The 24,777-nt window shown below is 42.3% G+C and overlaps 1 protein-coding gene across 5 annotated transcripts in view; it reads right to left on the bottom strand.

The window, feature by feature from the left end:
* Positions 1 to 24,777, bottom strand: part of LOC128901939 (dymeclin) — a 240,007-nt gene that overhangs the window by 212,876 nt on the left and 2,354 nt on the right. Inside the window, exons 2-4 of one of the 5 annotated variants that reach the window (XM_054184092.1) lie at positions 21,247 to 21,378; positions 14,834 to 15,014; positions 601 to 653 (exon numbers count right to left, since the gene is read on the bottom strand). In XM_054184092.1, coding sequence (XP_054040067.1) covers positions 601 to 653; positions 14,834 to 14,973 — 193 coding nt within the window. In that variant the 5' untranslated portion in view covers positions 14,974 to 15,014; positions 21,247 to 21,378. Of the gene's footprint in view, positions 1 to 600; positions 654 to 14,833; positions 15,015 to 15,120; positions 15,332 to 21,246; positions 21,379 to 24,777 lie in introns of all 5 variants that reach the window. The other 4 variants (XM_054184094.1, XM_054184091.1, XM_054184096.1 and 1 more) reach the window with 4 other exon arrangements.

The following is a 24,777-nucleotide window of genomic DNA, read 5'->3' as shown; positions in this document are numbered from 1 at the left end:
ATAAGTTGACACTATTTAGTTCAAACAATACACAGAATGAAACCAAAAATTGCATTGTCTTAACTACTTCTACGTCTGTCTGTTCTTCTTTTAAGACTCTCCAGTACATGCTTTATGACTCCATAATTGCTCTTTAAACATACTTTTCGCCTGAGATTTAAAATACCCCAAGTGGGACGCTCATACCGCTGCCTTGCCGAGACTTGTCTCCAGCACAAGTCTCCTGTCAGAAAACCAGGCAGGATTTCACAATTAGCTTTTACCTTCTTGAAACGTCATTGATCACATATATACTATCCTTTCCTCTCGTCCTCTGCTTAATTCTTTTCCCTTACTGATCACCTTAGAGGGCAGAGGGAAGATGAGGTAGCAGGGATGGAGTTATTTGTTTTAAACCTTTCAGTCATTTCAAGTTCTACAAAGTCTCTAAAAATTTGAGATGTATATATACACGCTCTTTACACCACTTCAATCTTACTAGCGGAACACGTACAAGCAGAATTAAGTATACTGAAGACACAGGTGTGCACATGAATGCTGTTTCTTAATTTTTCTGATCAAGAACGTGGAAAAAAAAGCTAAGATGTCACAATTTCTCACCTAAAGACTTGCAGACTGAGATTGTTGCTTCTTCCAAGAGCTTCAAGTCAGCACTGGTGGGGGGGAGAAAACAGAAACGGTTACACAAGCCATTGAGTTCCTGTACTTGAAGTGAAAATTCATTACAAAATAGTAGCAAAATTTTTCTATGAAGCACTTAAGTTTACCAATCCATTAGCTGGTTTACATGGATATCGCAGAAGCAGAGTGGCTGAGGTGAGAAGGGACCTCTGAAGGTCATCCTGTCTAACCTCCCTGCTCAAGCAGAGCCACCTAGAGCCAGTTGCCCAGGTCCACGTCCAGGTGGCTTCTGAATATCTCCAAGGACAAAGACTCCACAACCTCTCTGGCCAACCCATTCCTGTGTTCCGTCATCCTAGCACCAGACAGTACAACGTGTATTTGAAGTACAGTGACAATAAAAGAGGAAACTAATATTCGAAAGTGAATTGTTTGTCAAAGTGAAATGATGTCACTACATCATTTGTGTTCCTCCTACTTTTGTGGCTTCAACCATAGAATACCGGGTTGGATGGGACCTCAGGGATCATCTAGTCCGACCTTTCATGGTCCAAGGATGCCACTCATAGCTTGATGCCACTGAGAATGCACATAGACCGGCAGCCTACAGAAAGAACTTGATTTTTTACAGGAACTATCATATGGAATAACATCTCTTTTAAATAAAAAAGCATAAATTAAAAAATCCTCAACCTGACATCTAACCTCAAGCTAAGGACCACTTTCCTTTAACTAATGTTATTACATTATCATCTCAGATACACCAAATTTTTCATAACTTCATTAATTGCCCGTTGACATGCTTCAGTGAAAACCATCAGCTGAAAAGCACGGTGAAGCACTAAAGCAGAACCTGCCGACAACCACTGAGAGTAAACCCCAGCCGCATCAAACACATAAAAAGACATTTATAGACTTCTATCGCTCCAAACTTACCAGTACAGAGTAACTGATCCTCAAAAACAAAACAGAAGAATGCAAGGGAAATAAATTTTTCCTTAATAGGTGGGGGAAAAAAGACAAATAATAATCAGATGTTGTGTCCCATGCCACATTAAGCAATATGAAGGTGTCCCAATATTAATACCTAAAGCGCAACCTGCTCCAGTGTTTCACCACCTTCACCGTAAAAAAAATTTCTTCCTTCTATCTAGTCTGAATCTCCTTTCTTTTAGTTTAAAAAACCATTAGCCATTGTCCGATTGCCACAGGCCCTATTGCTCATGATATCGGAGAAGGTTTATCGGAGGAGGTTGTACAGCCTCTGTACAAATTAAATTAACGCACAGTCTGACCTGCTTTAAAGGCAGTCCTTCTGCAAGTTCCCCAAATTAAAAGTCAGTCAAAAAAACTCCCCAGTCCAATGCTTGCAGACACAACATAGCACGTAACGTAGGCTGAACAACTGCAGAGCTCACGCACCTACATCCTTGTAATTAAAGGTATGAAAATCTCCATCCTCGGAATACACAGGAAAGTAGCAATGTAATGAAACCTGAATAGGAACTAAGCCTATAGAAGTCAGTGGTAGGGCCTCCATTCAAGCACTCCTCTCATAAAAAAATATCGCGAAACTTAATATTGCCATAATTAGATTGCCAAAGTCACTGTTGCTTCTTAAGCATGAAATTTTCTGATGAGTAACCAAATTTATATAAAAACCGAAGACAAAAAGGACATGGTACCACACGCGTTCTCTGTCCCATCTGCTCAACCCCATCTTGGCAACTACCTGCAGCTCTGACTGAGACCTTCTGAAAGACAGCGAGGGGGGGAAACAGTTCCCCTTCTTTCCATTTTTAAATGTAGACGGTAACCCACTTTACAGCAGAGCCCTAAGAACTGTTGCATCAACCTGAGATTAACCGTGGTGCCGTGTGGGAAGCCCCTAAAACCACCTCGGCTGCTGAAAACTCATGTGGAGTCGTGCTCTTGGAAGCCGTTGAGTTTGTCTGAGCTGTGCCCAAACTCCCGAGGGCTGGAAGAGGAGGTAAGGGTATTGGTAGAAACAGCAGCCGAAAAAATTATTTCAAAACTTTTCAATGGGAAATGCTTCAAGATAAAGGCATCAAACAATTTAAATTTTAAAATGCCTGTGAATTTTCCTGCAAATCAGACTAATTTGCTGCGCAGTGAGCTGACAGCAGAGACAGCTCTTCACCTACAGCTGAGTATCCTAAGACAACTTTAGATTATACAGATTGGCTTTCTTTGATATCGAATATCGGCATTCTTTCCCCCCTTCTAAATTGTTTTGCAGAAAGAACAACCTTGCACTTTTGCATACACTTTAAAAACATTAGTTTGTCTCAGAGGTGGTCCCGTTTCAGTGCTATGAGCATGCAGAACAATTAAAAACAAATGGTATAAAGCTAGAACACCCCACCAGCAACCACAGACAACAGTTTTCTCCATCTATACGCAACAAGGAATTTTTGCACTTTTTTTTAAAAAAAGAAAGGTCTAAATTTGTCCATCTGGCTGCTTGTCACCAGGATGTGTTCTGTCCTGCGAGCTGACAGGCAGGGTGAATATTATATTGGACACCAACTGACCAGAGAGTTCTTAGGGACTGAGTAATTGCAACCCAACACAACGTGACCCACCTCCCACTTTCCAAAGATGCTGAGGGACTCGTGTAACACAGCCTGAGTGATTACTGTAATCACTCCAGGATTTAAACATGCAGACATTCAGCTTTTAATTATGGTTCATTTCTCCCCTAATTTCTAAGCAGTTATAGAATCACGGAATGATTTAGGTTAGAAGACACCTTTAAGATCATCTAGTTCCAAGCCCCTGCCACCGGCAGGGACACCTCCCACTAGACCAGCTTGCTCAAAGCCCCATTTTATCTTTTAAAGTATAGCATTCTTACAGTTTGTTTTTTCTTCCCTTTGAGTTATTAAAAACCACGCACAAAGTTCTCAAACAAACTGCACAGAGCCGCCTAATTTCTACAAGTGGCAAGGATCAAAACCAGTGTCAAACCAAGCAAGACCTTCAGATTTTGCCCATCATAAGTGAAGATCAGGTTCATGACCATCTGATGAACCTGAAAGTGAACAAGTCCATGGGACCTGATGGGATACACCCACGGGTACTGAGGGAACTGGCGGATGAGGTTGCTAAACCGCCCTCTATTATATTCCAAAAGTCATGGCAGTCTGGAGAAGTCCCCGCTGACTGGAAAAGGGGAAACATAATCCCCATTTTCAAAAAGGGAAAGAAGGAGGAACCAGGGAACTAGAGGCCAGTCAGTCTCACCTCCGTGCCTGGTAAGGTTATGGAGCAGATCCTCCTGGAGGCGCTGCCGAGGCAGAAGAATAACGAAGAGGTGACTGGGTACAATCAACACGGCTTCACCAAGGGCAACTCGTGCCTGACAAACGCGGTGGCCTTCTATGAGAAGGTCACGACATCAACAGACAAGGGGAGAGCAACTGACAGTCATTTACCCGGACCTGAGCAAAGCCTTTGACACTGTCCCGCATGACACCCTGGTCTCCAAGCTGATAAAATATGGGTTTGATGGACTGACAATTCAGTGGATAAAGAACTGGCTCGACGGCCGCACCCAAAGAGTGGCTGTCAAGGGGTCCACGTCCAAGCGGAGGCCAGTGACAAGTGGAGTCCCTCAGGGATCAGTACTGGGACTGGTCTTGTTTAACATCTTCGTCAGCGACATGGACAGTGGCATTGAGTGCACCCTCAGCAGGTTTGCCGACGACACCAAGCTGTGTGGGGCGGCTGACACGCTGGAGGGAAGGGATGCCATCCAGAGGGACCTGGACAGGCTGGAGAGGTAGGCCCATGCCAACCTCAGGAAGTTCAACAAGACCAAGTGCAGGGTCCTCCATCTCCATCTGGGTCGGGGCAATCCCAAGCACCGATATGGGCTGGGCAGTGACTGGCTTGAGAGCAGCCCTGCAGAAAAGGACTTGGGGGTGGCTGGTGGACAAGAGGCTCCACATGAGCCCTCAGTGTGCACTAGCAGCCCAGAAAGCCAATCGTATCCTGGGCTGCATCAGGAGAAGCGTGGCCAGCAGGTCGAGGGAGGTGATTCACCCCCTCTACTCCACTCTCCTGAGACCCCACCTGGAGTACTGCCTCCAGTTCTGGAGCCCCTGCTACAAGAGAGATATGGCCATGCTGGAGTGTGTCCAGAGAAGGGCCACGAGGATGATCAGAGGGCTGGAGTACCTCTCCTATGGGGACAGACTGAGAGAGCTGGGGTTGTTCAGTCTGGAGAAAAGAAGGCTCCAAGGAGACCTTCTAGTGGCGTACCAGTATCTTAAGGGGGCCTACAAGAAAGCTGGGGAGGGACTTCTTAGGATGTCGGGTAATGGTGGGACTAGAGGGAATGGACTAAAACTAGAGATGGGTCGATTCAGACTGGACATTAGGAAGAAGTTCTTCCCCATGAGGGTGGTGAGACACTGGAACAGGTTGCCCAGAGAGGTGGTGTGGCTGCCCCATCCCTGGAAGTTTTTCAGGCCAGGCTGGATGGGGCTCTGAGCAACCTGATCTAGTGGGAGGTGTCCCTGCCCAGGGCAGGGGGGTTGGAACTAGATGATCTTTAAGGTCCCTCCCAATCCAAACCATTCTATGATTCTATGATCTTCAGCAAAGCTTTTAACACTCGAGTCATTCTTTCTCCTACCAAAATGAAGTTTAATGCTTAAAAAATTAACTACTTCTCACTCCCCCTATTCACACAACAGGAGCACAGAAATGAATGTTGCCATCCTCAACACTAGGCAACACCATCTGCAGAATTTCAGTTCATGCAACAGAAGCAGCTAGTGAGAGGGAACCAGAGCAGGACGTCGCCCCGACACACACACACAGTGTTCTTACATTGAACTGAAGAAATGCTACTGCTACATCCCCACAGATGGGTTCATGGAGAGAGGACAGTGGGGGGGTACAAAAATAGCAGCCCATTCCCAGGTACCCAGGGCAAAGCTTAGCAGTGGCTTGCTTTCCTTCACTTGGGCAGGAAAAAGAAGCAAGACACATGGAAAAAGGTGTCTGCATATTTTTTGTGTGCTGCGAAGACAGGAGATACATTATATTAACACTTAGACAGAAAATGGCAGAGCCAAGACTCATAAGGTGGCACAAAAGAAATGCTACAACCAGCTATGGTATTGACTTTGCTCTATAATCCCAGACTGGCAGGGTTCGGATGGGACCTCTGGAGATCGTCTAGTCCAACCCCCTGCCAGAGCAGGGTCACCCAGAGCAGGTTGCACAGGAACCCGTCCAGGAGGGTCTGGAATATCTCCAGAGAAGGAGACTCCACAGCCTCTCTGGGCAGACCGTGCCAGGACTCTGCCACCATCAAAGGAAAGAAGTTGTTTCTCATGTTCAGACGGAACTTCCCGTGTTCCAGTTTGTGCCCGTTGCCCCTTGTCCTGTCACCGGGCACCACTGAGAAGAGTCTGGCCCCATCCTCTTGCCACCCGCCCTTTAGCTATTGCTGAGCATTGATGAGGTCCCCTCTCAGGCTTCTCTTCTCCAGGCTGACCAGCCCCAGGGCCCTCAGCCTTTCCTCATCAGAGAGGTGATCTGGTCCCTTGATCATCTTGGTAGCCCTCGGCTGGACTCTCTCCAGCAGTTCCCTGTCCTTTTTGAACGGGGGGGCCCAGAACTGGATCCAGTGCTCCAGCTGTGGCGTCCCCAGGGCAGAGCAGAGGGGGAGGATGACCTCCCTTGACCTGCTGGCCACGCAGTTTTTAATGAGCTTTTAATTTTTTAATCCCTGTGGAGATGACATTTGGTTAATGAATGAATATAAGAATGGAAAGCTAACACTAAAACATCCGTCCTGTCATTAATCCAGAGAGCAGCACTGGTAGCATACAAACTATTTTTCATCTCTAATAACAAGCGCAAACACTGCGAGTGAAGCTGCTTCACTGCATTGATCAGAAATAAAAGTTCCAGTTCTCTTTGAAAACCTTCACCCAAGGAATACAGACTGCCTTGTTGCCAAATATATGCGTATACACATGCACAAATATAGATACATAATCTAGGAGCTCCCTATTTGGGACAAAAAAAAGTCTAAAATGGATTTAAATTGTTCCCCTTTAACATAGAATCCTAGAATCTTCATGGTTGGAAAGGACCTTTAAGATCATCGAGTCCAACCATACACCCACAAAACAAAACCCCTACAATCTCTGCCACTAGAGCATGCCCTGAAGTGCCAAATCCATACATTTCTTAAATACCTCTAGGGATGGTATTATATTACATTATATTAGGGATAATATTATTATATTATATTATTATATTAATAGGGATGGTAATATATGACACTCAGTTGTAACAAAGCACCTATGGGAGGATCCAGGACAAAAACAACCTTTCAGAAACGAAAAGGAAAACATCCCACGCATTTACCACTCTGCAGTTTTATCTACCCAGAGGTGAGAAAATAAAAATTACGCTTTTTCAGAACTGAAAAGAAGCCTCTGAAAAACAGTATTTTCTAGAACACATAAAAATAGGAGATTCATTAGGAACGGAGAAGTAAAATATCCCCTTGTCTGTAAGAACCACTAAGCACATTTTCAACATGAAAAAGGTTATCACTTTCTAGCAGTAACCAAGCAGCAAGATAAGCAAACCCTTCCTGCTGCCCGATGGCCCTGCTGAGCATCACCAGGAGAAACCCAGGCATCCCAGTAACACCCAGTAAGCCCTGCCATGGAGGAGACACCTCTTCGGAAGATGTTCACGTCCACATGGCAACAAACACCAGCTTCAGGCCACAGATCTTTAATATAATAATTATAGTGACTTGAGTGAGTCTGTACGTGTAGTCATGTATTTCAACTGGCACTACCCAAACGAAATCACTTAGTTTCGGGAAGGTTGTACGTATCCCAACCACATTTACCAGTTCTACAATTTTCTAGAGGCATGAGCAAAAGGTATCAACTGGTGCGGGGGATCCAAACTGGTTGTGAGCACTGGGGGAAACACTAAGGATCCGAAGAAAAGTAGACGTAACCACACAGGCTTGACCGGCTCATTTAGATCCAAGCAGACGTGTGAGATGCAGGATTGCTTCCCACACGCTCCAGGAAAAAATTCCAGGCTTCACAGGGATTCCTGCTTCATCCTGTGATCTGGTGGCCGGCATTTCTCGGTCCAAGGTTGGACCACGTGATCCTCGAGGTCCCTTCCGATCTGGTATTCTATGATTTTCAGAGTCCTTTATAAAAGCAAGAAATTATTTTACTTGCTTTTTTTATGTAGACAGTAGGTCCACAGCTTTCAGCAAAACTATAATTCACAGTGATAGTGAAATTTGCTTCCTGACAGCATAGACTTCTTTAAAGAAAATGGTTTTATCTTGTTTTGTTTTAAAGGCCTCAAACCATGAGAGGTTTTACAGCGGCAGTGATTACCGCGTGACACCAGGTATCGCACATCAGCAATAGAAGTAAAGAGGAATCAAGGATAACCCCCTACTGTAGGGAAGAGGACAGCACAACCACCATGCCTACGTCACGTAATAAGGACTCTCTACTAGGAAGTGAAGGGAAGAAATCAAAATCAAATTGAAATTTGCAAGCTCAAATATTGCCCCTCCGATTCTAGAGGTCACCTCTTTCTCCTGATAGAGAAGTTCAACCCCTCAAACCTTTACTATCGTACAAATACCGTTTGGGAATTGGATGCACGCACACCCACACAAATATACGGGAATACTGCCACAAGCCAAAGTTGTCTCTTTACATTTCACAAGGAAGAGTGAAAATTCTGAGTTATCACACATATATGCAATGATTATTGACCAAGCAAAACATAATATTGAAACAGTATTTAGACAATACAAATTCTGGTTTGTCCTGCTGAAATTGCTCCTTTATCATTTCATAACTGATCCCACATCAAGATTTTTTTTTTTTTTTATTTTGTTGGGATTTAATCTCTTTGCATTTGTGGTTACCGATCACAGTGCAAGGAGTTTCTTCATCGGCATGTTAGTTTTCTGTAAGAAAACATCTTTTCAGTAGAGGTGGGGAAGAATGGTAAATTCAGCAGTCTATTGCTCAAACAAATGTCATAGTTTTCATTGACTGCAGCTTTTTATTTCTGGCTTCATACCACCAGAAAGCCGGATGCTGCGGTCAGCTATTCTGGCATATATTGTAAAAACCCGTTACTTCCAAAAAGAAGAGGGAAAAAAAAAAAAAAAGGAGGTGGGAAAAAAAAAAAAAAATCAGTGGAGTTATTTTAGAGTGGTTGAATTCAGTTGCCTTACTTTAAATCTACTTAAAATCAGTCCCACAGACATCAGCAAAACCGTAATTAATAAAAGGCCGTGAAAGTTGCTTCCTGACAGCAGTCACCTTTGACGAATATGCTTTTATCTGCTTCTATTTTCAAGGCATCGCAATACTAGAGGTTTCAAAGTGGCAGTGACTACTGTTAAAATATCTCAACATGGCAAGGGAAAACATTATGCGTACAAACTGTAATTATAAACATACCCATACCATGACATTTACCCTTATAGTGATATGAATAAGGCCCAAACCGTAGCAGACAACTACATCCTCTAAACGACAGGGAGGAAAAAAAAAAATAAAAAAAAAATAGTTTTCCTGACAGTTTTTTTTGCTCTAAGTAAAGCTTTTTTCTTTGCCACTGAATGCAAAACAGAAGAATCAGCCCATTCAGTAAATTCATACTGTGGGAATGCTGACTTTAATGGACTAGTCGGGAGGAAGAACGTCAAAGAATAAAAAGCTGCATATAATTTATTGTACCAATTTAAAAAAAATGTACCATATTAAGGCATCATAAAAAAAAGCTGCTCATTTTTATGTCTTGCCATTAAAGGCTCATGCACACCATTCTTGAACCAGCGACTCGTTAAAAACTCCGGGGAAGGAACAAAGTGGAACAGTAAATATTAAGCACATGATTTTCAGCAAGTTCTGTGTTAGTTAACTCTGTTTTCAGTTTTCCATCAGGAAAGAATTGTAATGCTACCGCTAAGGAGGAGGTTGCATTCTTGGTAGCAACTCGTAGGAGAGCCAGACAAACACAAAGGTCCGCCTAAACCGAGAGCTAAGGCTCCAAAGTAATCCTCACAGCTTTTGCTCACGACAACTCAAAAAGTCATCCAGAAAAACTGTATTTTCTTTTTCCAATATCCAAAGAGTATTTCGATTGATAAGTCAGCCACTCGAAATGTAGGACGTTACACATTTAAGAGGTTTGATACGAATTTCATTCCGCTCCCGTGAGTCCATTCTGTGCAACAAATAAGGATTCGTGAAGAAACAAAAAAATGAACACGGAGGAGTGCAAATTAAATACCAGATACTTCCTAATGGCTGCAACCAGAAGCTTCTCAGCAGACACTTCTGTAGCCCAACGGGATTTTACCTGCTCAGCAGCCGTGACTCGCTTTATGAAAGAGGAGATCGCAATACACCTTTTACAGCGAAAAGCACGAGGAAAATGAAAACGGAACTGCTGGTAGCTTTTCCTTTTACTAGCACTTACGCATACAATACTTATCTCCTACCGCTTCTAAATTGTGTAAGGCCCCTACGGCTTTACCTGCCGAATACCCGAGACTTGCTCCGGCTGTTACTATCGCTCACGCCGGGGGAGTCGCGGGCGGCGAGCAGGGATTCATCCTCAGCTCCTTTCTGATTACTGACGGCTGATTCATGATCAGGGCTTGCGACTGCACAGACCGGAATTACTCCCACTTAATTAGGCTCTCTTAATACTTGCTTAACTATTAAGAAAAATCAACATTTTTGAGAGGAAGAACAAACAGCCCAGAAAAGCAGGATATTACACTCCCAGCAGCCAGCTCTGCTTTGACCACATGCTTTCACGTTCATTTTTGGATGGCACAGCGGGTTTAAGCAATCCCACCTTTTAGCCCAACAGTCTGCTGCGACCCCCCCACAAAATCAATCCCTCCTTGTGTCAGAATTGTTTTGTGGTGCCACGCTATGAATCGCTCTAGGGAATTAACTTGCCTGGAGAACTAAACACTTCTTTTTGCTGCGTTGTTTTTCAGACAGATTGGTTCCTGATGAAACGCACGGCAGACCCAAATACACACTGGAAGGGAGAGTATCTTGCATCAGGGTCGCCGCCAGAGACACAGCAACTTCAGAGCCAGTAGCACTGGTATTTGGCAAACTTTATTCCGCCCCCCCTGCAAACTACCTCGTGTTCTTCACAGAAACGGATGAAAAAGTTTATCAGACTGAAAAAATAAACCCAATATAGAAGACATGGCTGAGTAAACGAGCAATGCTAAGAGCTATCCACAGACCCACACAACAATAAATTAATGTATACAATGGGGTGGGGGCGGGGAGAGAAAGCAAAAGAGAGAACCAGGAAGATGAGGAATGGATGAATAGAGGACGAGATCAACCAAACTGAAAGGGGAAAGCAGTGCCATTACAAGATCAGATACGGTATCACGCCTCCATCTTTCTCAGAGTAAAAAGCCAGTAACTGACCAACACTCAAGCCAAGGCCCCGGGCTTCTGATTTTAGGGATTAAAAGACTATTGTTCCTCAGAAGATCCAATTCAGTTTGGCAGCCCAAAAGATCTTCCTTTGGCAGCTGTGATCAGCAGTACCTGGACAAATTCGGAACAGCTTCTGTAAAGCAAAGCACTATTCATATAGTCCTCACTAGAGAGAAAACATACACTGAAAACTGTAAAAAAACCCCAAAAGTTTTTATAAACAGAGATTTAAAATCAAGGTACATTTCAACAAGTTGACTTGAGGGTGTTGGTGGAGGAGAAGCTCAACACACCCCAGCAATGTGCGCTGGCAGCCCAGAAACCCCCCCGCAGCCTGGGCTGCATCCCCAGCAGCGTGGGCAGCAGGGCGAGGGGGGGGATTCTGCCCCTCTGCTCCGCTCGGGGGAGACCCCCCTGCAGTGCTGCCTCCAGCGCTGGGGCACCAACAGCAGAAGGACACGGAGCTGTTGGAGCGGGGCCAGAGGAGGCCCCGGAGATGCTGGGAGGGCTGGAGCCCCTCTGCTGGGAGGACAGGCTGAGAGAGCTGGGGGGGTTCAGCCTGGAGAAGAGAAGGCTCCGCGGAGACCTTCCAGCCCCTTCCAGTCCCTCAAGGGGCTCCAGGAAAGCTGGGGAGGGACTCTGGAGCAGGGAGGGGAGCCACAGGACGAGGGGGAATGATTTTAAACTGGAAGAGGGGAGATGTAGATGAGATATTGGGGAGAAATTTTTCACTCTGAGGGTGGTGAGCCCCTGGCCCAGGTTGCCCAGAGAAGCTGTGGCTGCCCCATCCCTGGAGGGGTTCAAGGCCAGGTTGGACGGGGCTTGGAGCAACCTGGGCTGGTGGGAGGTGTCCCTGCCCAGGGCAGGGGGTGGCACAGGGTGGGCTTTAAGGTCCTTCCAACCCAAACCACTCTCTGATTCTATGAATCTGTCAGGCATCTCTCACTGAAAGCAACCTACCCCAGCCCCACCAGCTCCCACACGTCACTGGTTTTTGGTTGGGTTTTTAGTTGTTTGTTTGCTTTTCCTACCCTACTACCTTCTCTTTTCATGTTTTTCTCCTTCTCTCTCCCTATAGTAGTGCCATATGTAGAACAGAAGTACATCCAAGGCAGCATCCAGAGAACATGACCCTCTTCTCCCTGGGGATCACATTAATCCCATCTTTGCAAAAATTCGAGGAAGTAGGACTGATCTTTTACTCCAGAATATCACCAATAACCTCCATGAAAACAACACACAGCACTTACACTGCTCCCAATAACACTTGCTAGGAATCGCCTACTATAAACACACTAATTTTGCAGCATACAATTGGAAAAAGTAATTTGAAGAGAGAAGAAAACTTTAAATTGTGTCCTGTTTGACAGGTGAAAACTGGCTGCTTTCCTCAACAGTCCAAAACTTGCATCTTGCTCCTGTCAAAAGGATGACCTACACTGAAGCCTCATTAAAACAAAACAGAGTTAACTCGATATTTCACAAGCTTTCAATCTCAGAAATTAACATTGACCTCCATTGTTTGGTTCCTGCAGGCAAGGTTACCCCATTTAGACAATGGCCGAGGGTGCTGCGCAGCCAACATCGTCTGACATCATTTGTCAAACGGTTCTCTCAGGTGGATGCAACTTAATGGGAAATTTCTGTTTCCTTCCAATTACCAAGCTGCACAAAAAGATGCCGCTAAAAATACCTCTCTTCTAGCTGCCAGGCAAGAGCACCATCTGGTGTTCAGCTAATTAAACTTTCAACCTGCTTTTGGATCAGGTTGTTTTTTGGGGTTTTTTTTTTTTGTTTGCTTGATTTTTTAATTATGTTTCTTGTTTGGGGGCTTTTTGTTTGGTTGGGTTTTTTTGTTTTGTTTTGTTTTTTAAGCAAACTTATTTTGCACTGGATCTGACTCCATGAAATAGGCACAAAAAAAGCTGCAAAGCAACCTATGAAAAACTCCTTTAGTTTGGCTGGAGGAGGGAGGAACGGTAGCATAATTGAAAGAAATTGCCCTAAAAAAAACCACCACAAAACAATGTGGTATTATACGACTTCTTAGAATATTGTCCATCTTGTTAGTCATAGGTAGGATGTAAATAAATCTTGTGTTTTCAGGGATCTTATAGAAAAAAGGAACCGCTCCCTCACCCTCTGCCAATTAGGTACCACCCTTTATGAGCTTTACAACCCTTCACAGCACTGTATCGTCTTGCTACGCTCTGGCTATTCTCTCCATGCAGAAGCCAAAAATCCTTCCTCCTCCTCACTCTTTACAAAAGCAACACCTAGTAAACGCCCCCCGGTTTGTCTTACATTAACCATTTTCCCTCCCGCTTGTGTGAGCTGTCACTTACTCACCGACACTCTAGTGTGAGACACAGATTAGCTACCAGATCTGCTCCTAATGGTTAGGAAAATAAACAGGCATTTTTGCCTTCCAGAAGCTACTGTGCGCAAGATACAGCACAGAGGTAGGTCATGTAACACACAAACTGCATCTCACTAGAAACTGCATTCCATTCTTCATTCAATCACTAATTTACGCTCAAGGTTCGAGAGCTCAGGGTAGTCATAAATCTGCACTAGTTTTTCACCTGAAAAAAAACAAACAACCGCACCTTTGCCTACCAGTTCCGTTTTATCAACAAAAAAATAAAATAAAATTGAAAGATGGCAATAAAGTTGGTCAGAACAGCTCTCAGACACGTTTCCGATTTATTAAAGATTAAAAGCGCTCCCAATTTTAGCAGTAACACACGGTGGCCTATTTAGACCTGTTACACAAGCGGGTTGGTAGAGTCCGTTATGACCCTTTAGGAAAAATTGCAAGGAAATGCTGCTAATAATAAAGGGAGCAAGACAGACATTCCCCTGACAGAAAAGTACCAGGTCACACTGTAAAATGCAAAAACAGTTTAAGTGATACTTAAAAGTAACAAGCAATAGCAGACTGTTCTTCTAAGACTGATAATCAATACACAGGGCAGTGAACTTCGCCACGGATTTGGGTTAACAGAATTCATAAGGATTTATGTTCTGTATTTCTGGAGATATGCCATGGGTCCCTACAAAAAATATTAATTCTCTTTATAGCTACACCACTTTCTAGAGTGAAATGACATGCAAAACTTGAATTTTAGATATTTAGACAATATTTTACGCAGACAACATGCCAAGCTTCCGTTTAAAAAGTAAAAGAGAGGGGGGAAAAAAGCCATACAGACTAAGAAAATCAACAGTTAACCTACAATTAAGTTATGGAAGATGTACAATTCACGGTAAGTTGAGAGGAAACATCATGCGTTGGGAGTCTTCAGCAACTCCAGAAATACGAGAGAGTTTCTCAAAGGATAAAAAATAGCGCACCCCAAAACAACAACCAAAAAAACCAACCAAAAGAAATAAAGAAAAGCTCCCCCAAAACACTACGGACCCTACTTCTGATCAGCTACCGCAACAATGAACAGAAATTGCCGCTGTTATGAAGACAGGAACCCACAGGAATGGAAGAGGTAGTGGAAAAGAGCTTCCAAAATTAGAAACAACAGTCCATTTTACATAGGCATTTATTCCCCTGCTACCTAAACCAGGAATAATTAACATAACCACTCATTTGCTTTCCGGCTTGTCACTTCTATAAATACATTATCAACGTTTTTGTTCGTCAACAAGCACCACCTTACCTGTTTGTTGGAGTGGTAAAGCTAAAAGACAGGAGCTGATTCCAGAACGGGTCATTCTCGGAGATGGGCTCTGCTCCTGATAATTTTTTTAAGTACTCATTTTCTGGAAGCTCACTGATGCTGCTGCTGTTTGCTCCCATCTTCTTCTTTATTTGGCAAATCTCTTTCTAAATTTTCATTTCTTCAAGAAAAAAAAAAAAGAGAACATGTAAATTCTTTTGTACAAATCAGGAATATATGGATCTTAAATTAGCTATATCATTTAAAGTAAAGCTTTAGTTCACTACCTCGAACAATTATTGAAATGTAGAAAACAGGCACAGAGGAAGGCATTAAAAAGATTTTCTTTCAACAAGCTTAAGACGATAACATCTTCATCCAAGGGATTTAGAAGTTATTGTGCTATATACTTCAGTCATCATCTCACTTGGCTTTTCATGAATTACAGTCGGCGAAACACAGGTGTATCGGTATCAAGGCTGCCACCAGTGGGGAAAACTGCAGGGAATTCACAATTTAAAGAGGGGTGTTGACAAGCTATTCCAAAAATACGTTTTCCAATTGAATATGCACAGATAGCTAGGAAAATTACTCCTATTGTCAGCTAAATCCTGCTTGCCATTGATGATTTACACCTTGAAAGGCCCTACCTTGCACCGCTGTTATCAGTGCTGCACAGATAACCTGCATCGAGTGAGGAAAGGTACTACTGACCACACGTGAACCTCCTGATCTCTGTAAAATAATCTGCTTTTTGAAGCAACACAGCAGCAGTTTGTATAGACACACTCCAAATCCTCTTTTCAGTATTGGCTCTTGTACTTGATCTGTACAAAGAATGAGATTTCAGTTCTCCATGCTGCTTATCAGCACTTCTCACCTTTATAAACAATATAATTAAAGAAAAAAAACACCACCGCGCTATTAACTGTATGCCAGGGATGCTCCTAAGCATCTGATACCTTTCCAAGACATCAGCTTCAATAACATTCCATTTTTTTGGAGGAGAAATAACTGTGACTAATAGCTTTAGAAGTTTATATTTCAGAAAAAGCGCCCACAGCAAGATAAAAACGCTGTGCAATGTATTACTGTGTCACCTAAATACTCATAAGACACAAGAACAAGATGTAAGATACTACTCAACAGCAACTCCTCCCTTGGTCTTGAAAATATAAGATCTGTTTAAGAGAATCAGTACCCGAGTGATTCTGGAGACTCATCATCACCTTTGCAGAAGCACTTACTTCCAGAAAAGACCATCCTAGTAGCAGTTAATATTAATAAAGACCAGTATAAAAACGAGGAAAACTTATCAAAAAGAAATTAAGAGATGCAAGGAAAAGCTGCAATATTTGCAGCCATCACGGAGGCCAGCTGAAGAACTTATATCCAAGATTTAGAGTGGATGTACAGTACCCAAATATTTCAAAAATAAAATGCCAGCACAGATGGAGAGCACAGGATACTAACAAGTAATAAAGATAGGTGAGATTCTACAAAAATAGGTCAGATCCTACAAAAAATGAGGAAAATGTTTATTATTTTCTAAATTTTGTTTGTAGGGGATACTATAGGCTGGGAAAACACCATCCCACACTCCTTCCTTCCCATTCTAGTCCTCCATCCTCCACCATCACTATTAGCTGCTCTAGAAGCACCCAGGGAGCTCTAAGTTTATAAGACAGCTTGGTTTCCACCTTCTCCCTTTATATCTGACCAAAAGGGAGAGAGATACAATAACCTTTACATGTTTCATTTAGCAAAAAGCTCTGAAGACGCCGTCTACACTTTTGTCACGGGGACTGTCACCTGCAGGAAGAGAAATTTAAAAGCGGTCCAGGGGTGAAAATGGACATTTGTGCCAGGGAATTCGGTGGAGAAGCATTAAAGGATTATTAAATGTAATTAGTTTAAGAGGATTTCCAGAACTTTGGTTGGATGTTTACTCAGAACAGAATGAATGCATCTTACTTGAATACAAATTTTGCCGCTTCGAAGAAAAGACCCCAAGACTTGGTGTAGGCAGCCTTTGAAATAGAGACAATGAATACCAAAGGTAGAGAGTAAAGTAGAAGAGAAGCCAGTTTGCAGAATACTGGATCGTCACTGGATCAAGAATCAAGGTTCAGCTTGTACACGGACATCTCAGCTCCGCAGCCCCCGGTTTGCACATACCCAACTGCTGCAGAAGCCAACAACGATGCTGTTGGCCCTGGACCCCTATTTTGGCTCAAGTCCTTTCCCCGCACCTTTAAATGACTTAAAGGTCAAACGTTTAAACCTTTATTTCTTGGAGTAGAGATGGTTCAAGTCCACGTCTGACTGAAGCTCTCGTCCTCTGCTCATGCTTTCCAGCTCACATAAGGGCAGCTCACTTGCTCCAAGATGAAGACAAACAAGACGTAGCTGGAGCCCTGCCTTCAAATTCCTCCACCTTAACCTATAACTCTTGAGTTCCTCATGCCAGCGCTCTGGCCAGGCCCTAAATCCTTAGTCCACCTCCTACTAAGGCAAGTCACTTCTCTCTGCTCTCTACAAGCTACTCTCACACCTCGCTGCAGCTCCCGAAGCCCCACATTTAACCCATTTTCCCAAAAATACGAGAGGCATGGGAACAGGTTGCAAGCTAATTCTTGAGAAGAGTCTGCACACTTTCCAGATTTCCTGCAGTATCCCAGTAGATTAAACTCCATTAAAACAAATCCTCCAAAATAAACAGTGCTTTAAAAGCAAGTTTGAGCAAAATACTTATTGTCTATTTTCAGAGTCCGTGTCAAATTCACATTGCCCAGGAACGTGCCCCGTTTCTGTGACCAAAGTCATATTCTCGAGCAACAGGGCGAGCTGCTGGCTAGAAACCCTTGTGAGCTCTCCCTGCCCTAGCACCCACCTGGCCCCTTCCAAAACGCAGAAACTGGGGGATTTTCCACCCCCCCCACCCCCCACCCCGCAAAAGTGACAGAAAAATAAGGAAATAAACATCAAGCCATTGAGATCCGTCAGAAGCAGCCATTTGCTAGCTAAATGCTTGTAGAAGTAGGCGATACGTGGACTTTAAGAGCTTTTTCTTGTACTCATTTGCAAGCCAACAAATCTTAGAGAGAGAAAATAAACCGATTTTTCTCCAGGCGGTTTTGTTCCTCTCCTAAGAACATTATATTCACTATACTCCTCTAGAGAAAAAAAATCTCAGCAAGTTCTACTGATACTTATTGTAGATGACCATACTCAAAACCAACATACAATGGGTGTAACAAAACTAACTCCTTCTATTCAGGAATTTATGTGATCTCAAAACATGCTGAATTGTTCTGTGATGACTTTATGATGCAGCCTGAGCACCTGCAGCTCCTACAACCTGAACAGCCATAGGCCCAACTTTAAATAAGTAAGACATTTGTTTCTGAGGAACTCCAGCCATCAGGTGACAGAGGAAACAAGTCTTTCCTTCCGAGTTCATGAATATCCTACAGGACAAATGCCTAAAAATAATTAAAAATTTTAAAAAAATTCCACATTTAATTTCCTGGCGTTTTAACAACGGTAACAGATTAACCCTAATGCTTTAACTTAGATAGTTACACGCTATCCATGATCTCCAATACGTTTCCAAGACAGACGCTATTAAACAACATTAAATTAAATTCCAGTCACCACCTTAAATCATTTTCAAACATGCTGTTAAATAGCAGACAAGTTTCTTTAAGAAACAGCTGCCTTTAGCTGAAAAGATCACCTAAATAAAACATGAAACCACTTAAATTTGCAAATTGCTTTGAATTAAGAGGCACTGCTGCTGTGCCTCTAAAACTGTATGCCGGTTAAGGCAGTACAGGTTCCAATCTTTAGACGACATAAAAGGTTGGTCAGTATTCAGAACACAACACAATATTTTTTAAATTGCTGGCTTTTAAAATGTTAAATCCTCACGCACGATTTTCCCCTAAATTTGATTTTCATAACGGCCCCTGCTGCACAGAAAGGCTGCTCCAGGGGATCCCAGAGTCCCTTCAGAAGAAAATCGGCTTCAGAAGATTCTGCTTCCTCACACACGCTGAAGTGACACAGCCACAACACACACCAAATAATAGGAAATCCTCTTCCACTCGAGAAAAGTCACTCCTAACCCCAACAGTAAGTTACCAATGAAATAATTTTTTTTCCTTGAAATACACTAAAAAAATGCATGGTTCATTAAAAAAAAAAAAGAAAAAGTTAAGCCTTCTCTTGAAAAGCAATTAATCTAATTATTTGCTCAAATTATTAGCAAATCATTTAATTTAACACGGTATTATTACCTCTACCAATAACAACTCTTTCTTTCTAAATAAGCTGGCATCACCCCCCCAGAACTATGGCCTGGTCTCCAAGTGTCACGCTCTATTACACCCAACATCTGTTCAGTCCCAGAACTTGGCTCCACGATGCGGCAGCAGATGCTTCAGAGCAAACACAAAAGAGGGTTTTTTTGCACATCAGGACTCATTCCAACCTCAAATAGCTAGGGGTAGATGTAAATCCTGAGTTGACTGTCCCTCCTAAAAGATTTTAATATTAATTGTTAACAATGTTTACAAGAACATCGTTTTCCCTCTTCAAGTTAGATGCAATTCAGCAGTACGTCCACGCTGTGCCTGACCTCGTAAGCGTAACTCAAGGTTCAGTGTGTGTATTGTTGAACTTGGAAAAAAACTCGTCACGCTCTCTAAGCCTCCTATTTAAATAATTTTAGACAAGTAATTATAGTTCCATTAAGTATTAAATTTCCTACTGGTCTCATAACTTAATTGCCAATGCTGACATTTTGCTAATCCGTCCAGTATAGCCAGCTCCCCCTTCCAAAACTATCCTTCCCGTGGCTGAATCTGCAGACAACCTGAGTAATACATATTATATACTTTTTTTTTTTTTTAAAATGAGTAAGAATTTGAGACTGTCATGCCGATGATTTTACCGTGCCATCTGAGATCTTGTCTCTAGGTTGGGTCTTTAACACAACCATACGAAAATAAATTCAGAAGTGATGCTATTGTACCTTTGAAAACCTAACAACATTTCATTTGCATCTATAACAGCACTTTGGTCACCTTTAGAGTTTGCTGCTTTATGAACTAAAACAAACGAACACTGTTTTCCTCTCAAGCGAAGCAGCCAATATCACTGCAAAGATGAGAACGTCTGAGATGCAATGCTGCTTATTCCAGTATTAGCAAAGCTGCTGCACAGAGGCTTCTGGCTGATTCCTATTTGCATCCAAAAGCTGTAGGTTACAGACCACCTTTCACCTGTGAGACACTAAAACATCCCACAAACTCCCAAAATAAAACTTCCCACACAGTTATGAGACAACTGCAATATATATGTAATTCTCCATGCAACAGAAGACACGGAGGATATATTAACAGTAGATATTATTCAGCTCCAATATTTGAATTTTACTGTCCACATATTTGAATTGTCTGCTCATTTATATTGCAATAATATTTATAGCTAAGAATCAAATGCTTTGTGCACTAAGTATCATACATAACAAATACCTACACAACTTACGAACGGATATCGCATCCAGAGTTCAAGAACAGACTAATAAAACCTAAGTTACACTTTGTAGATGTATATTCGTGCACAGGATCTGAGTTTGTGGTCTCAAGCGGCTGTGCAGCCCTCAAGTTTCTTCACGGGAAATATTTGTTTAACGCGTTTCATTCTAGAGCAGGGAAAGCTGCAGTAATCCAGAAGCCCTGCTTCTTTTGCCATCTTTATTAAGATACTCACACTTTCTGCTCCCACTAAATCAGCTTTTTGCAACTCACTAGCCTATTTCCGCCACAGTCCCATTGCTCTGTCCTAGCTTTCTCCCAAAACACGGCATGTTCCTATTTTCCGTGCAACAAAAAATATCACAAAACATCTCTAGGCTCACTGAAAGGGAGGTAGTCAAAGCAAAAGCAGCAGATCAAGTTAAGTCCCAGCTCATCTGTGCAAGTGCTTGCATGTACTGCTTTAATCCTCGCCCCTCTCACCCGGCCTTCGTTAAGCCTCTACCGCGTTTCATCACACCCCAAAGACTGCAAAATCTTCATGACGCAAGAGATGTGATTTCTGTCCATCAGTAAACAGCCACGTAGCACTTTGGGACATGAAAAGAAACGTTCCGAATAAAAACATATGCCTAAAGGAACAATGTCACATAGTTCCGCAACCTATCTAAAAAAAAAAAAAAATCAGAATCTTTGCATTGATTAACTTTAATTGCTGTTAGAAATACCTACTGTGTCTATACAGAACAATTTTCCAAGAGGAAAGTGAATTGGGTACCCAAAGAAAAGGACTAAGATCTTAACTGTAGAAATGATGCTGTAAAACCCAAAAAGCTCCAATTTCAGCAGCTAAGCTACAGTTTCTCTTACCTGCCTACCCTCTAATTGCTTTCCGCCCTTCGTAAGGATGGCTTTGGAGCTTTCATGGCATACAAAGCGTTTATTCAGTCAACTGCACTGCCCGGGGAATCGTTTTGGGAAGTTTTGGTGCTGGTAGTGATGCTGGAAAAAAACAAACACCAAAACCAGGAAACGTGATTTGATCTTTCTGCAAAGATAAAAAGCAGTTATACAAATACTTCCCGCGTACCGTGGGATCATTCGTTAGACTTCATACATACTCCAAAGTGAGGTACAAAAGCGTTAAGAATTTTGGTTTTACCAATTAAATTAGTAAAATTTTGCTAAACAAAACTAATGATGCAGAAATATGCAGCAACGAGAATTCCTGCCCATCAAAGTGATCTTTAAGGGAAAAAAAAAAAATAAATCTCTACAATCCTCAGATTTCAGGAATTTTTGCCATTTTTAATCAGAGAAAAGCACTGAAATAATATTTTTGTTTTTTAAAGCATGTTACCGAGTCAAAATATTTCAGCTATAACTTAATGCCTAGCAATCAAACCACTACTAAGAATTCACCTTCTCTTATACACACCAGTCACTTATAACCAAGTAGCCTGGGAAATTTCGGAATGGAATAAATGTATCCCTCGTGACTACAAACTGAAGACGTTTCCTACTGTTTTTAAGGTAATGAGTTACGCAGGAAAGATTGTTTCTGCTCGTTTTAGTTTTCACTGCACTGATTTGTAATTTTCCTCCCTTTTTCTACTGCGTATTTGGCGACCGCTCCTTTCTCCAACTCCCTTTACCCACGCCCCTTACTTTTCCACACTGAAAGTGCCGAGACACATACAAGCACCAAAAAAATCCAGAAAAAAAAAAAAAGGTTTTGTGCAAAGTGGGAGGAGACAGGAAAGCTGTTTTTGTGAAAAATACAACGTATGAGCTCGTTTAGAGAACCTGGTTGACCATACAGGAGTTTCTCTTTGCACCCTAGGGGCAAATACCATCTTTCATACCTTTCTAAATATTGTTTAAATTCTCCATTTGTCCTCCACCCACTATTTTTCAAACTTTACCAAGTCTGATGGCTACCATCTGGGGTCATGGAAGTCTCTGCTATATCGACAGTCCTTTAACATATTTTAGCAGCAGCAGAGCACACTAACCATACACCAGGTACCAAAGTTTGTCTCCTTAAAGCTTAATACCTCAGGAGAGATTTACTTTTGGACAGCAGTAAAAAACGTAACGCAACTATGTGGTCTACGCAACGCTTAAGTCCAAGAAAAATAAAGAAAACCACATCTTAAAGTCTTTAGGTAGCTCTCAAGATAATTTAAACTGACTTGTCCACTGTTTACTCTGCTGGATGAGCAAACACAGCATCTCTTTTGGCCCTCCTGGCCAGTAACTTGTTCTAGTGCCTTCCTCTTCTGTAGCAAGAGCCTGAACAACGCAGCGCTGCAGTGACATGAATATGGTCCTTACAGGTTCTGCTGAAGCCTAAAGGGTCTCACACATAGCAGAAGTGATTAATCTCAATAGATTTACTGCAGGCAAAGAAGGCTCCTCACAGGGACAGCAAACAGCAGCTGAAAAAAACAAACAGTGACGATAACACCGTGTTTTCTGCTCCAGCTCCTTTTCCACGCGCATTTTACGTGGGAGTCAGTTGTCAATAAAAGCCTAATTCTGAAGAGCACAATCTGCTTGCTTCGCGTCCCACCTACAGGACAGTTCTTCTGCTCACAGCTGAAGAAGGGATTTTTCAAGACCTTCTTGCTTAGGTTGATTTCAAGCAGGAGAAATCGGATGTAAGTGAGCCCAGACGCTGTGGTCATTGACCAAACTGCTCAACAAGGGATGCCATAAATCACCTTTCTTCGCCAGCTCACCCTACAGTAATCCCACTGTTTGCCGATTGTTAGTAAAATATTCTGAAAAGGAGGTGACAGGAAAATTAAAACCTAAATTCTATAAACGAGAACGAGATGTACAGCTCACGGATTTTTCTCAGTGCCACCTCAGGAACCTAACACAGATTTTCTTTCATTCTTCATAATCGCTAACCAACAGGTTAGTGTTGTAGTGATCAAATCTACTAATTTTGACCACTAGCCTGTTTACTAGTCTCAAAATAGCTTATTTCAGACGAACTACTAGTCACCTTCACAGCCTTGTCCTGAACTGGAACTACTGACTCATAGGCAAAAAAAAAACAAAACAACCCCACCTTGCTCAAACTGCCTTTCTCTAAAGTTATACAAGATCGAAAAAAGTTTGACATAAAAATGCCATTCCTCCTTACCGTTCCAGCCTTTTGCCTCAGAATCAAAACATCTTATACGCAGTGCTCTAAAAAATATGAAGATTTTACATTATGGCACTGGACACCAACAAGCAAACATATGCTTGTGGCAAATGATGATCTTGTTTTGAAGACCTGAACCCCAAAACATATCTGCATACACCATGTATCGGCCCTTACATTAGCACATACCCATTAAGTGACACAACTAATTAATATTAAGCTCATTTGTCCTCTCTCCCCTCACTCACAATGTTTTGTCAGAAGCAAGACAGCAGGTTGGTATTAAGCCTCTTAAGCGTCTTGCTGACGGGACATGAAGCCCACAAACACCTTTCCGTTACAAAGTCAACGTCACTTCAGAGAGCTTTCATTTCACTTCTACAGGTAAATAAGCATTTATAGCATTTAAGTACTTCCTTGACTAATTTACACACATGCAACAAAACCTGTCCCTAGTTCGCTAACATAAAATTCCACAAGATCTGTTAGGCACTCCTTAATTTTGTCCGTTTTTAATGCTGCTAGTCACGCTCCCACACTAACACACAAGTGTGGCCAAATCTCCCCAAAGGTTCAAAAGCCTCTAAAATCTGCCATGAAATAACAAAATTTAAAGCAACGCAAAGGGTAAAGATCATTTTTCTGACCTCCTAACCTAATTCTAGTCATAACATTTTATTAAATAATTACTGCACCAAGCTTATCAATTTGAGGGTAGAATGACAACACCAGTTTTAGAAATACATTGAATTACAGAGGGAAGGAGAGGTGGTGTGGGGACAATTAAAAAAAATTACCTCTATCCTTACTCTTATATTCCTACATCCCAGGTAAAAGTCGGAACTCAAACAGAGCAAGTGTTCTCCGGAATAAATGCAGAAATAATTTCTTTAATCTGATTAGCAAACCACCATTAGAAGAGAGGAAGGCTGGGAGAAACACACCTTATATTCTGGTATACTTCTCTCCACCTCTTAAATAACTACCACGCATATATAACATTTTTCAAGTTTCAGAAAGCGACAATTCAAACGCTAATTCTGCTCTTTGCAGCGGGCAGATGTTTCTTTAAAGGTTTTGTTTGCCCTTACCAGTGAGATTCCTGTTGCTTGAAAGAGAGTTGGGGTGGAACTATAAAATGAGAAGAACAAATTGAACTTTAAACGAGAATATCAACAGAATACAGAGCTTAAAAAAAAAAGAGACTAATCAAATATACACCCAACCCATACTGAGAGCTG

Source organism: Rissa tridactyla, chromosome W (assembly GCF_028500815.1).
Source record: "Rissa tridactyla isolate bRisTri1 chromosome W, bRisTri1.patW.cur.20221130, whole genome shotgun sequence".
In the NCBI taxonomy this organism is placed as follows: domain Eukaryota; kingdom Metazoa; phylum Chordata; class Aves; order Charadriiformes; family Laridae; genus Rissa; species Rissa tridactyla.
This window is presented reverse-complemented; position numbering and strand designations above follow the sequence as displayed.